This window comes from Cryptosporidium andersoni (genome assembly GCF_001865355.1).
Source record: "Cryptosporidium andersoni isolate 30847 chromosome Unknown contig_48, whole genome shotgun sequence".
In the NCBI taxonomy this organism is placed as follows: Eukaryota; Apicomplexa; class Conoidasida; order Eucoccidiorida; family Cryptosporidiidae; genus Cryptosporidium; species Cryptosporidium andersoni.
In genome coordinates, this window is record NW_027122838.1 from 79,724 (window position 1) to 97,085 (window position 17,362).

Here is a 17,362-nt window from a genome sequence, read left to right on the forward strand (position 1 = left end):
AGAGATTGGATATTTGGAAATTCAGGTCCTATTTATGTGAAATTAGGGGTTAGATATGGAATTAGATGAGAATAACCAAAATAATAATGCCGAGGTAGAAATATCTTTTTTTACAAGGTTAAAGGAAGATAAATATAGCGTCCCAAGGGGTACATTTATAGTTTTATCTGAAATAACAAGAGCAGGTTTATCTGAACTTCTAAATCAATTGTTAGATTTGGAAAGTCATGTAATATTTGATTTTTTAGTAGATGGCATATTTTTACGGGGTAGTTTAGCTGACTATCTAATTTCATGTGGAAAAACAAGTGAATCAATATTGAAAGTAGAATACATTTTAGCTATAGGTAAACCTAATACAATATTAATTGATGAAAATAATGATTGGATCCGCAGAGTGATTAATGGTTTAAATACAGATTATCCAGTTGTAATAACTAGTAGTTATGATGGTATAGTAAGATTTTATAAAAGTAATAATTTTAATTTACTCAATACAAAGAACAAGAATTTGAAGTTGGATATTAAAGATCAAGAGAATTGTCCAATAATGGAATTTGATACGAAAGATACTTGTGGTCATTGTACAACAGTTTTGTCCATGGCGACCTATCCATCTAATGACTCTGATTACTCAAAACTATGGTTTTCAACAATGGATGGAGGTATTATTGGAATTGATTACTTATTGGGATCTGATCATGAAAAAAATGATTTCAAAGTTAGGTTCTATCAGCCAGAAGCTTGTAATGGACCAATAGAGGCTTTATCTCCAATAACATCTGAAGGATCTTTAGTTGTTTGTGGTAGTCAAAGTGGTGATATGCATCTATTATCTTCAACTGATCTCACTCATAAAAATAGTGAGCAGATTGACACTTATTTGCAATTAGAAGAATTATTTGAATTGAAGGTTCATAAAAGTTCTATATCAGAAATAGTATCTGTAGGTGATTATGTAATCTCATCTAGCTTGGATGGAACTCTTAAGATTGTTCAAATACCCAGGGGAGTTATAATATCAGGATGGGATACTAAGGCTTCAGTTACTTCTCTTTCAATTAAAAATAACCATTCTTGTGATATTATTTGTACTTCTCACGATGATGGTAAAGTAAGGATTTGGGATTTAAGAGCTGGAGCAACGAGTCAGCTAGATATAAATAATTCATCAAATAAGAGTATGGCATCAATAGATAATAATACAAGGTTAATTCAGAGAAGTGCAATAAATGCTCATAGAAGACTAATTTCTCAGTTAAAGTGGAATCCTTTAAGTGATTATATGCTTGGATCTGTATCACACGACTTTAACTTAAAAATTTTAGACATTAGATCTCCTCTGGTACCACTTCAGTCTGTTGATACAAATGAAAAACTCTTGACTTTATCTTGGAGTGATAGTAAGACAATATACACAGGTGGATCTTCAGGTAAACTCTTAATGCATTCATTCTATACAATATAAAGTAATAGGTTTTTTTTTGATAATAATAAACTTTCTATTTAGCAATAAAAAAGACAATATGACAACTTCCATTTAATAGATTCGTTAGAATTTATTATTAAATATTTGTGTTTATAATTTGTATTTAAATTAAATTTAAAGATAATATTTAGTTATCCTTCCTATAAAAACTTTAAGTAAGACTTAATTCATAATAAAATATTATTGAAAAGTAAAATATTCCTTATAAGTGAATTAAATTCTTGAGAAATTGTTATTACAAAAAATAATTTCTTGTGATATCTTTTGTCTTTATATGAAATCATATGAATTGTACTCTTAAATAAATTCATCAAATTCATTGTCTACAACTGCATAATCTTGAAAATCTACTTTGTATCTTAATATTCCACCAAATCCACCAAATCCTCGTTGGAATTGATTTCCTTCTTGTGATTTATTTGTAACAAATTCCAATTGGGCACCAAAATTTTGATAAGAGTTTACAAGCCATTCTGTCAGAGGAAGAACCTCTATAATGTCAAATTCAGCCCCTGTTTCTGGATCTTTAAATTTAGATTCATCATACTGTTCTGTTGAACCAGTAAGAAAGATCTTCTCTTCATTATTAGCTGGATTTCTAACAACAGTTCTCTTTGTATCTAGATTCTCCCAAACTATCAAGAGCTCAATTGCACCCATCTCTAGTGCTTGGAGTGTTTCATTTATCCCATAAACAAACTTACCAGTATCTTGAGCAACCTCTTCAAAAAATTTAGTAATAAGCCTCTTCTCTTGAACAAACTTAACATTTTGAAGAGTATCTGCTGATAGTTCAATAGCTTGGTTAAATCCATTGTCACCTCCATAAGATATATCAACAATCTTTAGTACTTTACTTGCTAATCTTTGGTCAAAAATATCACTCTGTGCTAGTTCATTTTTAAAATCAGCACTTCCAGCTAAAATCAAAGCTGCAACATTAATTTGGTCATTAGATATAAATAAAGATGTAGCAGTCTCTGCTACTCTACGAAGATAATTGTGGCGTTTCTCCATTCTAAGACGGGCAAAACGTAGTGCTGATTGTCCACCACGTCCATGTTTTTTAGGAAGATCTACAGTAAATCTAAGCAAAACTTCTCTGCTACTTCCTTGTACTACTCCATATAATGCTCCATTACCATCAACAATAATAAAACCAAATTTGTCATCTGTCTCTAACAGTTCCTTAAGTGCATCTACATGAAATTTATTATCACACAAATATAATGAAGTATTGATAGGCTTAAATGGTTCAAAGTCAATGTTGACTTTTTTTTCTTTACCATCTTCGGTAATTAGTGTACCACAATACAGTACTAAACCATTTTGTGGAGTTCTGTTATATAGCTTTAAGCGTTGTTGAGCACTTGTAATTGCAGAAAGGACGGACAATCTATTAACTCTACTTTTTATATTTGAGGCAGTACCATATTCATCAGCAAGCATTTTTGAAATTCTTGAGATTTCATCTTTGGGTTTGATTACTAAAGAAATCATAGATGTCCCATTTCCACGAGCTGCTTCTAGAGTTGCAATTAGCCTGCGAATTTTCCATTGCTTAACATTTGTATCACTGTCACCCATTGAAGCAAGTATAAGCTACAAAACTCTAATGTAGGTCCTATATTTTTAAAAACTTTGTCCCTCTCCTATTCTATTATTCTCCGCGGTACCGGTCTATTATTATTCTAGCGCTCTTTCTTATAGTGTTCATATTCGATAGTTCAAGAAAAACAGTCTTCCAAAAAGGTAAAAAGACCGGAATTTACAGCTTATTATCAATTATAAGTATGTTGTGAATATTCTTCACTTCTACTGAAAATTACATGCACATTTATATGTCGATATTTAAATACATATACGTAACACATCTTTCAATATAGAAAAGGTCTCACTTTAACATTCAGAGATTACACTGAAGTTGCATCTGAATATTTAATTTATTTAGAGAATAATTACTTCTGCAAAATCAAAGATTAGTTTGCTAATATAATTTTTATGATCAATCTTTCACTTTCCTCTATTCAGAGTTAAAGAATATATTTAGGGGGAGGGAGAAGAAACACATAAAGTTGAAGTAGTATTTATACCAATAAATTTATCTATATGAATTACCCCAAAGAAATTATAAGACCACCCGGAAGATTCTAAGAGGTAGAAATATAGGGGGGAAAAATGGGGGGAAGGGGGGGTCAGATACTAATATTGTGACAGTAGTTACTACAGAAAATTGTTCTACTTTCTCATAGAAAATTAAATGCTAATTTCTATGATATTTTTGGATTTTTTAAGGAATAATTCCCCATTTATCATATGTCTTGTGGTTCTAGAAACTTCTGGTCATGGGGTCAAAAGGACTCTGTAGAATATCTATTAAGTATCAATGATACTTGTACCAATGAAGAATCAATTGAATCATTTATTAAATTATTGAAATGCTTCCTTGAAAGTCACATTTATGGAGATAAGTCGACATCTGAAGAGTCTAATTCATCATTATCTCCACAAACATTCTTCTTAACAAATTATGGTATTGTCCAGATACAAGATAGTGTCACATACTTAAAAGCTCCACTAAATACTATTTTTAATCAACCGAAATCCTTCAAAAAGGCTTTATTTATGAAATTAATTGATATATTTAGTGGATGTTACATATCAATATTAGGTGATATTAGGGAAATGATGCTAAGTATGGGCCCACCGTATATTAAAGGGAAGATATGTGACAATGAACATGACTATGATGTAATCTGTGTATATATAGTGCTATACTTGATATTTATTTCAACATATATTGAGGACGGAATAGATATAGAGGCAAATGATATTTTAATTAATAAATTGGAGATAAGGTGGGTTGATTGTTTTATTGATTGCTCAAATGTATTGTTAGAATATTTAGAAGATAACTTAAAAGCTGATTTAATAGGGAATTCAATGGAAAAATTGGCTCTGCTATATATTTTAGTATTATATATAATAATTTCTCACTTTAAATCAGATAAATACACTGGGGATTACTTGAAAATCGTGAATAGGATGCAAGCTATGGAGTTCTCTAATTACGAAATGTATTATTGGTTTGTAACTATTGTCATTCAAATTAGGAATTTAGGTATATATAACTTTGAATGTAGCGATTGGTTTTTTGATTTAATATTTAAATACCAGTATATCCAATATGGATGGATATATTATAGGCAGTTTACTTTTAATATGATTATGCGAGGTAATTATGATGCGAAAGTATTGACCTTATGTAAGAAGTGGATATCTGTAGATCAACCATTATTGAAACAAATAGTAAATTTACTGATTAATAAGAATATAAATCTAACCCAAAGAAATTCTGAAAGTGAAACAAAACCTGTAACAGATAGAATGGAAAGTTCGTTATATAAGAATGATCCTAATGAAAGTGATATAAAAAATGAAGATGGAAGTAATTCGTTAGGAGAGTGTATAGTATATGAAGGTTTTCAGAAAGATCATGGAAATGATGATAGTATAGATACTTTGAATAATTTATGTTATGAACTTATATTTTTACTGTCTAATACATTAGGTATAGTATTTAAAGACAATACTATAATGACAGTACTAGATAACAATTACAAGCGCAATGGACAATATGTTGAAGTATTTGTGATAGTGAATTTATTGGAGGAAATTATTAGTAATAAGAAATTCCACATAAATTACAAGATATTCAGTGAGTCACTAAGATTACTAATATGTAATATTGCTACCTTAGCAGCCTTATATAATCCCAGAATTGGCAATTCAACTGTAAATATGGATATAATATCAAATAACATTGAAATCCCCTATTTTAAGGATATGAAATTCAGAAAGAAACTAAATAATCATCATTGTAATTTATTTTTAAAAATTTTTATTATTACTGATACACTGATATCTAGATCTAAATTCATATCAATAGATAATCCCTCATATTCATTACTTTCTATATATTCATGCTCATCACTATCTTCTTTATCACAATTATCCTCATCATCTTTAGATATTTCACTATTCCTTATACTATGGACAAATTATTCTTTACTAGCATATAGAAATTATACTTATTTCTATTATTATGGATCAATCCTCAATGATGCAATATTAAGATGTTTTGGGAATTTGGTTAAATTGAAATATTCCTTAGATGTATTATGCGAAATTACATTTTTAATGTCTGATGAAACTAAAGGAAATATACCATTAATATTTTATTCTAAGCTTCACTTTATTAAAGTATTATGGACACAAATGTGGAGAATATATTACTTAGAAATAAAGAATATTTACTTTGAACAGGAGGAAGATAATATAGAAAATTACAGGTTTTATTCGATACCATATATAAAGTACTTTGTTGAATTCCTTCTAATATTTGATAAAGTAGCTAATACAACCAATATTATGGATGATACTGAAGAAGATCACTCTGAAGAATCTTTAATATTTATGGATTACCAGATGGTTGAACTTGTTAGTGTTATTTGCTCGGTATTGTTCAAAAATAACTTAGATTCTGTTGATAATAAGATCTGTTCATTGATGGCAATAATTTCAATTCTTGAAGATCCCTCTATTTTTGCAAATTATCTACATAGTCGGATAATAATGTCACAAAGTATAGATTATAATTATATTCGGGATTGTCTGAGGAGGTATAGTAAATATTGGAATTGTAATATTAGAGTGATATTTTTTGCATCAATAGTAGATCTCTATATTATTTTGCAGAAACAATCTCTTTTTAATATTATCAAGAGCTTAATATTTATATTTGATGGTGACTCTGGAATCTTTGAAAAAAGTTTTTATTTGTACAAAATTAGGACAATAAGAAGTATTATCTCAAACAGTGATTACTTACTTCTTCAGGATAAACTGATAAATACTGATTTATACTCTGACTTGGACTCAGATTGTCTAGTAAAGGATGAGATATTCTTTGGATGTTATTCGATTGATTTATATAATGTAATTCAACGTATTCAGCATGGTCTAGATGATATGTCAATATCTGCTTCTCCATCATCTCTTTCAACTACAATAAACAAAAAACACTCTTCACTAGTTATAACAGATTCGGAAACTATATATGACTTTATTACTAAATTAAACCCATTATATGAACGATTAATCTACAATTTAGATGAAATTAATTCATACATAAGAGATATAGGGAATTTGATATATCAATACTACTACTATGTATTTAATTCAACGGATTTTAGAGTGCATATTTCGGAATTTACAAAAAAATTCAGCATTGAAAGTATCTTGGATAATTTTGAAGATAGCATGAAGTATGTTGGTGATGAACATTTTCTGTGTGAACAGAAATCTAGAGATCTTGTTCTTTATAGTAAGTTGATAATTAGATTGGTATTTATTTCTGTTTGGATTATATGCAAACAAAGTAGAAATAAGTTTAAAGATTTATCAAGACTTTGTTTATTTTCAATTATCCCAAGCTTATTTGGTCTAGATAAAACAGACGACATAAATAAATCTAAGTACTTCAGTAGTGATATACTACAGCAATATCAGCTAACTAAGACTTACCTATCTTATATGTCAATAATACAGTCACTATTATTCTCCCTTGATTCAGATTCAATTTCAGCAGAGATAAAGAGAATAACAAGCTGGGATAACTTAAAGTGCCTACAAACTTATCTTATTCTTTGTTTTTTAAGTGAAAGTAAAAGGAATCACATTAATTATGACAGATTTTACTGTATAAATATTAGGAATTTATTCACTTATATAAAGTATACTGATGATATATACTTTAGGGAGATTGAATCTATACACAATTCGAGTAATATTGAGTTAATTAAAATTCAGAATCAACATAAATCTATAGAGTCTATTTTACTTCACAATTATATTCTTTTCATATCTCTTGCTTTATCGACAATTACATTATTCTCAGAAATCAGAAGTTACTGTAATAAAGTAACTACACTCAAATACAAGCAGGGAAGTGTAGAATTAGATGACTTAACTGAGGATCATGAAGAGTTAATTAACAATTTAATCTCTTGTATATGGAACTTTTATGAAAGTTATCCAACATTAAAGGATCTATTTGTAAAAGTACTTCTAAGTAATATTGCTACAACTGAGATATTCGAAAATGTATGTTCACAACTGTATAATAAAATTTACTGGCAAAAACTATTAAGCAGATGTAAATTTAAAAGTGAGGTGACTCACAATGAAAATTTAAAATTGAATAATTTATCTATTAATCAATATATCGCTATTGAGTATATTATGGAATACTATATATGTAATAATACAACATGTGAAATTGAAAAATATATAGACACTATTTTAGCCTCTATAATAAATAATAAAGTATTTAAATTATATGAGTCTTGGTTATTATTATCATTCTGGAAAAAGTATCCAAATAGATTTTATAAGCATATACAACTTAATGGGAATACGTGGATTTTTGATTTTATTATAGAATACTTGTTTAGCTGCTCATTAATGCTTAGAGCTGAAGAAAAAAGTTACAAATCAAATAATAATAATCCAACAATGTATTTACCAAACTTTGATTTGTATAACTTGTTTTCATTTTTATTATATAATTACTGTCCTCAATTATATCATGACAGGCTAAGTAATAGGTTCTTAAAATTCTATCTAATGAATCATGTATGTTTGAAAAGAAATAAATTCAGATTTGAATCAAAACATTGGGTACATAAAGTTCATAGCAAATTTGAATACTGTGATCAAAATTTTATTGACTATCTTCATTATATTGGTCATTTATTACCAACTAAGACAGTTATATATCTTCTATGTAATCAGTTTGCATCGGAAAAAAAAAAGATATTTTCTTCAATTTCTCATCATAGCCATTATTCACTCAATAGTACAGTAATTGTTTATAGTTGTATGAAGTCACTTCTGCGTGCTAGTATTAAAGATTGGGAGCTATTATTATTGCAATATATTGAAATTATTAAGAGTTCTAAAACTAATTTTGAACTAGTAATTTTAGGATTATTAGATATGGCATTATATAACTCTGAATTTGCCCAGATATTATCTCTTTATGCAAATGATATGAATTCAAGTAGAGTACAGATACTTCAAAAGTGCATTTTTGAAGAGAGTTGTTGGCTATCTGATTATAATAATCTAGTTATACATACAAACAAAGATATTATGATAAATAGGATAAAAACAATAAATATACCAGAGGATACATTGTTGCATAGATTTTCTGGGTTATCTTCGTTATCAGATATTTCTAAATTATTTGATCTGTCACAACCCAATATCCAATTTGCATTTTTTTATATACTATGTGAACTTGGAGAAATAGTAACATCCAATTTTAAAAATGAGAAAAATCATACGAAAGTAACAATGGATAAATGTAAAACGGTTGAATGGACAAATTCAAAAAAAAATTTAATAAGGAAAATAGAGATGACCCAGCAATTAAATAACTTAGTTTGTGAAGTAGTCAACATGCCGGAATTTAAAGACTTGCAATTTTTAAATATTAATTTATTGAAGTCTGATTATCTAGATACGACATGTATGGCAATAAACAAAGTACAGAAGCTACTAATTCTTCAAAGTGCAAAAAATATCCCATATTTATTATCACTAGAACTAATCAATGATGGAAATGCAAATAAGGAACCTCAAAGCGAACTGAAACAGTACGGATTATCAGTAAAAGGGCGTACTGTATCAGTAATGAATTTATCAGACCCGTTTAAAAGAAAGTGTAATGTAAATGTTATTATTAAATCTAATGATGATTGTCGTCAGGATATAATAACAATGCAATATATTCACGTATTCCAAAGGATATTTAGTAGTTGTGGTATACCTGTATGGCTGTATCCATATAGAGTATTACCAATGATAATAAAAAATAAAAATAATAAGTATGTATATGGTGGTATAATTGAATATATAGAGAAAAGTATATCTTTACATGAAATACATGAGAAACATCCAGGAGGACTTAAAGAATATTTTCAAAAAACTTTTGTACAAGATAAATCTGAAATATCTTATCAACAAGCACGATATAACTTTATAGCCAGTTTAGCTGGTTATTCAATTGCATGCTATGTATTACAGATAAAAGATCGTCATAATGGGAATCTATTAGTCACAAAAGATGGTCATATTATACATATTGACTATGGGTTTATATTTGACATATCTCCTGGAAATAATTTACATTTTGAAAGAGCTGCATTCAAAGTAACTCAAGAGATGTTGGAATTAATGGAAAATGAAGTTGATTTATTTGATGATTTATGTTTATCTGGTTTTCTTGCAGTTCGGAATCATGCTGATACATTGCTATCACTTACTCAATTATTGTTAAATAGTGGTATTCCTTGTTTTAGGGGTAATACAATTGATAAACTCAAACAAAGATTGTTACTAAATTTAACTCAACAGCAAGCTTCAAATTTATTTGCAAAGAAAATTCATAATGCTCATAATCACATCACAACTAAAGGATATGATCTTGTGCAATTTATTCAACAAGGTATTAGGTGATACTTAAGAAATTGAAGAATATGGATAGCTATTTTTAGTATTATCATCGACTTTGTTTAAAGAATAATAAGCCAATATATGAATGAAAAATGAAAATATTGTATAGCAGAATAAGTACTAAAATTTCCATTCTAGAAATAAAAGTTGAATATAATCACTTCACTAACTTAAATCTAATTTAGTTATTTTTGTTTATATATTAAATATAAGTTATTTATATTACTAATAGCAAATGTATTGAGTATTTGAGATGTCAATAATGCAAATAAGTAGTGTTCATTTAATATATTTTCGAATTATCCTGTTTGTGTGGGTTGCAATAAATTCAATAAACAAGAAGTTTCAAGAAATCAAATTATAACTAATCTCTATGTCTTCTTTTATAAGTAATTACAATATATATAATATTAACTATAAACTTCTAAATTAAGTAGTAAAATTCATCTAGATAGTGCAAAACGTTATATGTTTTATTTAGATAGCCATACGGACATTTAAATATATATCAATTCTAATTTAAAATTAAAGGAATTTAAAATTAGCTTCTGATATAACGTTAATAATCGGTGAAATACCTAAAGTTAATATTACTCTGAATAGGTGCAATCTATAAATCTATACATGTAGAATTTATACCGCGGTATCCTTCCCGGTACCAAAAATAACAAATATAGTATTGTGGCGCCTTAATACGCTATAGTATTTTGTCCTGTCGTTTTGCGTTGAACTGTAACTATTAATGAAGTAATTTTTTCTCTTTGAGTAGCATTGTAAAAGTGCTTGAAAGGAGTCAATATTATCAATGAATTGGTTCATTACTTTTATGTTATAGTAAAAAATATTTTATGTTAAGGACTTAGTTTTAAGTCGTAAGACTATTGATAGTTTTATTATGAGAAAAAGTAGCAGTAATAATATGACGCTTACAGTAAGGGAAGACCAAAGATATGGTAATTTAAGTGATGGTATTAGAATTTCTAACAATACTGGATCAAATAGTGATAAATCAGCTCCTTCCAGAAGGTCCGATTTCATTGGGATTCTGAATACTCAACCTTCACTAAATCCTGGTATCACATTGAATTCAAGTATTAATTCTGATCCAGTACTTAGTGCGGAGTTATACCGCTGTGATTTAATGTATGTATCATCTCGTAACAAGGTACCAATAACTCCAGTAGAAAGTTGTGAGTTACAACCCATAGTTATTGTGAAGGACAATTTAGGTAGGTTATGGGATGATGATGATGATAATCCAGATAATCCTGTAGTAAATGGTTTAGCTACTATAATTTATCGTTGGAGTAGAGGTCCATCTAGGGCAGTTTGTACATTTCATCCAAGTCAAATAGCAACTTTACAATGTGCAGTAACTTTGAGGTGTTTCTGTAGCTCAGAATGTTTTAAGAAAGGTTTTAATCAACTACGTCGCTTCTATGATGCTAGAGGAATGAATCCTTTATCACCACATCCAAATAGTCATACATATGGTGTTCCTTGTAAACCATTTCAATTTAATGATCCAGATAATTCACTTAGAGATCGAGATGATGCTCATATAACACTACTACTTAGGACAGGTTTAGTTCATTTGTCTGAGAATGATGAGGAATGGATATTAGTCGGTGATCAGAGGAATTACATACCAGTACCTGAGGACGTTGGACATCAATTAAGATTAGAAGTACACATTTTGTCTAAAAATCAACTTCAACATGTAAAAGCTGCAAATATTTCTAATTTTGGTTTTATCTCTAACAATTTAGGGAATTCAACAGTAAAATATAGATCAATTAAAAAGGATATAATTAATTTAATAGAAGACTTTGAGAAAAAACCTGGAACATACTCATGTATAACGACGGCTTGTTGTGTTCCTAATCTACCACATGCCCCCCCTAGGAATATCTTATCTATACCAACAGTAACTAATAATAATCACCAGAATAATGGAAATATTGGTAGTTTAGCTAGTAATTCTCGGTTTAAAGTTTTATCTTGGAATATACTTGCTGAAATTTATGCAAGCCAAGAGGCATTTCCACATTGTGATGCTTATATGCTCTCTTGGACATACCGCAAAACTAGAATAATAGTGGAAATACTTAGTCACCAACCAGATATCGTCTGTTTACAGGAAGTACAGACTGAACACTTTGATGATTTCTTCAAACCGATACTGCAACAATATGGATATGAAGGGATGTATAAACAAAAAACAACTGAAATATTCACATCTGGAAGTGGTAGAAGAAAAGATGGAAAGTATACTATGGATGGGTGTGCAACATTTTATAAAACAAACAAATTTATAGCAAGAGAAAACTACTCACTAGAATTCTCGGCTCTTATTAAAGAAGCTACGCATAGAACCTTACCAGCAGAAGTTAAAAATAACCCTGCTGCAATTAAACGACTTCTAAAAGATAATGTTGCAGTCGTTATTCTTTTAGAATATAGACAATCTGATGGTAATAATGGATCTTGTTTAAATAGTGATAATAATGGGAAGAATTCTGGTAATTCATGTGTATCTTCAAACTCCACTCCATTACAAGTTGTCATTGCAAATACACATATTGTTGCTAACCCTGAAGCTAATGATGTAAAGATATGGCAAGCTCAGACACTTGTATCTGTATTGGAGGAATATCTTCATGACTGTTATAGGCGTCAGCCTGTCTTACCCGGACTAATTATATGTGGAGATTTTAATAGTACTCCAGATAGTGCCTTGTATAGACTACTAGCAACAGGTACTTGTGATAGAAACCATAAAGATCTTGCTATGGATCGCCATGGATTATTGGCTGATTTACCATTAGGTCATTCTATGAGACTTAGAAGTGCATATTCAATGGCAAGAGCTGTTGTGGAAGGTCATAATCCAAATATTATCCCACGTTCAACAGAGACTTTAGAGCCTCTATTTACTAACTATACCCCAAATTACTTGGGATGTTTAGATTATGTCTTTTATACTGATGAGAGACTTCGTCTTGGTAGTATACTGGAGTTATTAGATGAAGAGGCATTAATTAAGGAGGCTTCTGCCTTACAACTTCCTGATTGGTCCTTACCAAATCCACAGAGACCTTCTGATCATCTTCCTTTACTTACAGAATTTGAATGGAACAACTAAGACGTAACTTTTACTATCTTACATGAATTATAATCACTGAATTTAATTCCTACAATTAAATAAACTCCTATCCTCATTTATACGGATTTGAACTGAACTTAATTACTATTAGATTTAGTTATGTCATTTTTATAGCTTTAATTGTCTTTTTTAAGTGAAAATGTTTATATTTCTAGGAATTTCCCTTGTACACTTCTATGTTAAACTGGTGTCACTCCTTCGTTATTTGAATATTTATGTTTATATAGGAACTTTATGGTTAAATGTGTAATTCCTAATATAAATATTCAAGTAATATTTGATTTAAATAGCTTATTTGAGAAATTTCAACTTTTTACAAGTAATCTTTAAAAAAAACATCAATTTAGACCCGCCACTATTAGGCGGGTTTGTTTTGAAAAATAAAACACGTGGATATTTTTTGTTTATTGTTTGGTTAAACTAAATAGTTTTGAGTATAAATAAACCATTGAATATATTTTTTACAATGTGAACTTTTAAGTCTTTTTTTATTATTTTGATAAATATTTTGGGATTTTGAAATTTTTTTGAATACCTCGCTAATCTGTCAAAAATCGATGTTGGAATATCCACTAGCCTTTGCATGAGAAATGGGTACCTTTATATCTAAATGGTAAATTTACTAAGAGAGTTTTTTACTTATTAGATTTTGTTAATATCTTAAGTCAAATTTTGTTGTTTATAAATTTTGTTATTTAATATAAATTTTGTTGTGACAATGAGATTTCTATTAGCTAAGTACAGTTACAAAGAGTCACCATATTCACCACATTCTCAATATGAAGTATTATTTTTGGCAATCAGCTTTATTTTATGTGTAATATTGTCTAAACTAAGTTATATATATCAGAAGAGCAATCAACAAATAATTACATGTACATATCCAAGACATTTAATAGTAATGACTCATGGATGGGCTGGTACACCTGCTAACATGGATGTTTTAGCAAATAGAATAACAGGAAAAATTAATTATTTGAATCAATCATTGATAGATTCATCTAATGAGTCTTGCCTACTTATTCATAAAGTTCATTCAAATTGGGGATATTTTAGAAGTATATTTATAACATCTGATGGTATTGAAAAAGGAGCTTATAGAATGGCAAATGAAATAATTAGTGTTATTAATCATTATCCTACACTAAGAAAAATCTCATTTGTTGGTCATAGTTTGGGTGGTATGTATAATAGAGCCGTATTACCACTACTTGCAGATACAATAAGGGATGAAAAAAATAAGATAATTTTAAAAAATCATTACTATTATGAAGTGCTAAAGAATAATAATTATAAATATAATCATGATGAACACTTAATAGCTGGTTTAATTCCAATAAATTATATAACATTTGGGACTCCACATAAAGGTGTATTAAGTGATCCATGTACATTTGGCTTTAACTTCTTACAGGAAATTCTTCCATTACATTGGATTTTATTATTTCCAACGATAGCTCAATTGTTGTACTTAGATCACAAATTGGTCATTAGTGATGATGATAAATCACATATTTTCACACCTAGTGTTCCAATACTTTACGAAGAGACAAGAAAATATCCCAATAATGTAAAGACTAAAGAGCCATTGCTACAAATTATGACTAATAATTTTGATTTAATTGATCCATTATCTTGGTTTAAGCATAGACATGCTATTGGATCTATAAAAGGTGATTTGTTAGTACCACCCACTTCTGCATCTTTAATTCCTCTTTGCTTATACAAGAATAGCCAGCAATTATTTTTAAATTTTAACCAGATCAATAAATCAGATTTGATACATTATAATATAAGTAGTATCCATCCTAATATGAATAAAGATAAATCAGTTATAAATTGGATCACAATACAACAATCAAGAGTAAATAATTTGGATATATACAGAGATAATAAGAATACTGAGATTAACAATAATTTAGATACATTAAATTATTTTTCTTTAGATACACTAAATTGGACTAAGACTTCAGTTCTATTTAATAGCAGATTTCACCAATTCTTTTCTCATCAATTAATGATGTTTTGTTTTGAAAATTGGGGACACTTTTTACTTGGAAATAATTTTCAGTTGGTAGATCACATCATTAATAATATGGAGGATATATAAAATATTTCATCTTTTTAGTATATATGAAAGAAGATATTTTTGAAAGAAAATAGGTTTGTTTTCTGAACTATTTTTCAGAGTTTGATTAGAGTAATAATTCAAATTAGTTTAATTTTTTAAATTAAACTAGAAAAGAAGTAAACAAATTAAGTTGCTAAATTATAAAATTCATATAATCTCAGTTAAATATTATATTCAGGCCATTCTTAATTCTATATTACTATTGAACTTTCCAAAATAAGAGATTCACTTAATTTTATTTCAAGCCTTCATTGGTATATACTTTATTTGTAACTAAGTCTATTATTTCTTTTAATTTTATCAAATATAATTGAGTAAAAATTTGAAGGTCTTTATTAAGTGATGGGCACATTTCACTGTCGTATTAATACTAAACCGGAATATTGATTATTTGTACTAAATGGAATTAATAATTGTCAGACCTATTATAATGGTAATCAGATTAACTTTTATTGTGTTTTTTTTTTTTTTTGCATGCATAATAATTTATATAAATATTAATATACTCCGGATTACATTACTAAGTCCATTATTTAATCAGGATGTTTGGCTAATTCAGTTAATGCAATAAATTATGTTATATATTTAGATTTAAACAAATTATATATTAATATATCTAATTAATTTATAAATTATAAATATTGGATATCAGAAATTCATCATGATTAATTTTAATAAATTAATATTGAAAATCTAATTATAGAGGTATAGAGAATCCTACACAACTCAAAAATGAGATACCGTCTATAAATTGAAATAAGGGAATAAACTGCGTTATATTAATTCATCAGATGAAAACTATATCTAAAACTAGCTTTTTTAAAGTATAATTATAAGGATAAGGAGTGAAATTGCAATTACTAATAGGTATGCCAACAATTTTAGCTCTTTCCAAGCTGAAATTAATGTGAAGATGATATTATTAGAAGTGAAACTTTAGCTTTAAATTAGAAATCTCACTTTAAAAAGACTTACTAGATATACCAAAAACCTTGGACATTCTTTGCAAAACTTTATTCATTCTTATATCTATATATGGAGACAAGTGGTGATATATTGACAAATTAATACATTATTTTGCAAAATAATTACTTTGTATCTATTGAGGGTTTGTAATTGCATTTTACACTTACTCTCTGTATCTAAATCGTTGTCAAGATCTTGTATTAAATGATTTTGTTCATATAATTCTTGTGATATAATATTAGCTGCGTTATATAACCTCTTAGTATTTTTAGAAATTACTTCTAGGTGTTCAAGGTTTGGGTCAATTTGTCCGAATTGAAATTCACTATCAAGATTTTTTGGTTTATTTTCAAATAATAGCTCCATATTCATTTTATTTTGTGTATATATTTCATTCTCAATAGCACTTTTTTGCAAATTTTTCATATCTAATTTATATTCACCAATTATTTGTTTATAATCCTCAATATTTTGTACTCTTCTCTCAATTTCATCTTCAGAAATTTCTCGGAATTTCTCTGGATGTGCCCTTACAGTCTTTATAGTTGACTCTAGTATGCTAATGGTCTTTTCTATCTCATACAATTCATATACTATTACATCATAAAGATCAGCTAAATACTTGTTTTTGCTATAATTCTTAACAAAAGTAACTTTTTCCTTGTATTGTTCGTACAATTTTGTTACCTTCTCAATATTTCGCTCCAATTCCCTGAAGGTACCGAAATAGACAGTATTAATGTCAATAACTATTGATATTAAAAACTTACCCCCTTGCCAGATTGTACGGATCCTCAAATAAATTACTCATATTAATAGTTTCTAGTTCAGTAGGTATAAATGATTTTTGAAATATTTTACATCACTATTCTACCTGTCCCTCAAATAGAATTAAGATGTGCGCGGACATGTATCTAATATTAAATAATTTATGTAATAAGCATGGATAGAATAAGTAATTGGGCAAATATTTAGTAGGTCAGAGTATCAATATGAAGTATATTTGGCCTATTTATGTTTATTTTCACAT

The 17,362-nt window shown here is 28.3% G+C and overlaps 6 protein-coding genes across 6 annotated transcripts; 4 read left to right on the forward strand and 2 right to left on the reverse strand.

The window, feature by feature from the left end:
- Positions 1-55: 55 nt before the first annotated feature.
- On the forward strand, positions 56-1,468 carry cand_027620 (uncharacterized protein; the record flags this gene model as incomplete). The annotated part of the gene is made up of 1 exon (XM_067212990.1): positions 56-1,468. One exon carries the CDS (start codon positions 56-58, stop codon positions 1,466-1,468), a length of 1,413 nt encoding a protein of 470 aa, XP_067068587.1.
- A 318-nt stretch (positions 1,469-1,786) lies between these two features.
- Positions 1,787-3,076, reverse strand: cand_027630 (peptide chain release factor subunit 1; the record flags this gene model as incomplete). The annotated part of the gene is made up of 1 exon (XM_067212991.1): positions 1,787-3,076. The coding sequence occupies one exon, from the start codon at positions 3,074-3,076 to the stop codon at positions 1,787-1,789; it is 1,290 nt and encodes a 429-aa protein (XP_067068588.1).
- Positions 3,077-3,805: 729 nt separating this feature from the next.
- On the forward strand, positions 3,806-10,072 carry cand_027640 (phosphatidylinositol 3- and 4-kinase family protein; the record flags this gene model as incomplete). The annotated part of the gene is made up of 1 exon (XM_067212992.1): positions 3,806-10,072. One exon carries the CDS (start codon positions 3,806-3,808, stop codon positions 10,070-10,072), a length of 6,267 nt encoding a protein of 2,088 aa, XP_067068589.1.
- Positions 10,073-10,964: 892 nt separating this feature from the next.
- On the forward strand, positions 10,965-13,214 carry cand_027650 (endonuclease exonuclease phosphatase family protein; the record flags this gene model as incomplete). Its single annotated transcript, XM_067212993.1, has 1 exon — positions 10,965-13,214. The coding sequence occupies one exon, from the start codon at positions 10,965-10,967 to the stop codon at positions 13,212-13,214; it is 2,250 nt and encodes a 749-aa protein (XP_067068590.1).
- Positions 13,215-13,953: 739 nt separating this feature from the next.
- On the forward strand, positions 13,954-15,345 carry cand_027660 (uncharacterized protein; the record flags this gene model as incomplete). The annotated part of the gene is made up of 1 exon (XM_067212994.1): positions 13,954-15,345. One exon carries the CDS (start codon positions 13,954-13,956, stop codon positions 15,343-15,345), a length of 1,392 nt encoding a protein of 463 aa, XP_067068591.1.
- Positions 15,346-16,395: 1,050 nt separating this feature from the next.
- Positions 16,396-17,143, reverse strand: cand_027670 (uncharacterized protein; the record flags this gene model as incomplete). The annotated part of the gene is made up of 2 exons (XM_067212995.1): positions 16,396-17,044; positions 17,103-17,143. 2 exons carry the CDS (start codon positions 17,141-17,143, stop codon positions 16,396-16,398), a joined length of 690 nt encoding a protein of 229 aa, XP_067068592.1.
- Between the last annotated feature and the right edge of the window lie 219 nt (positions 17,144-17,362).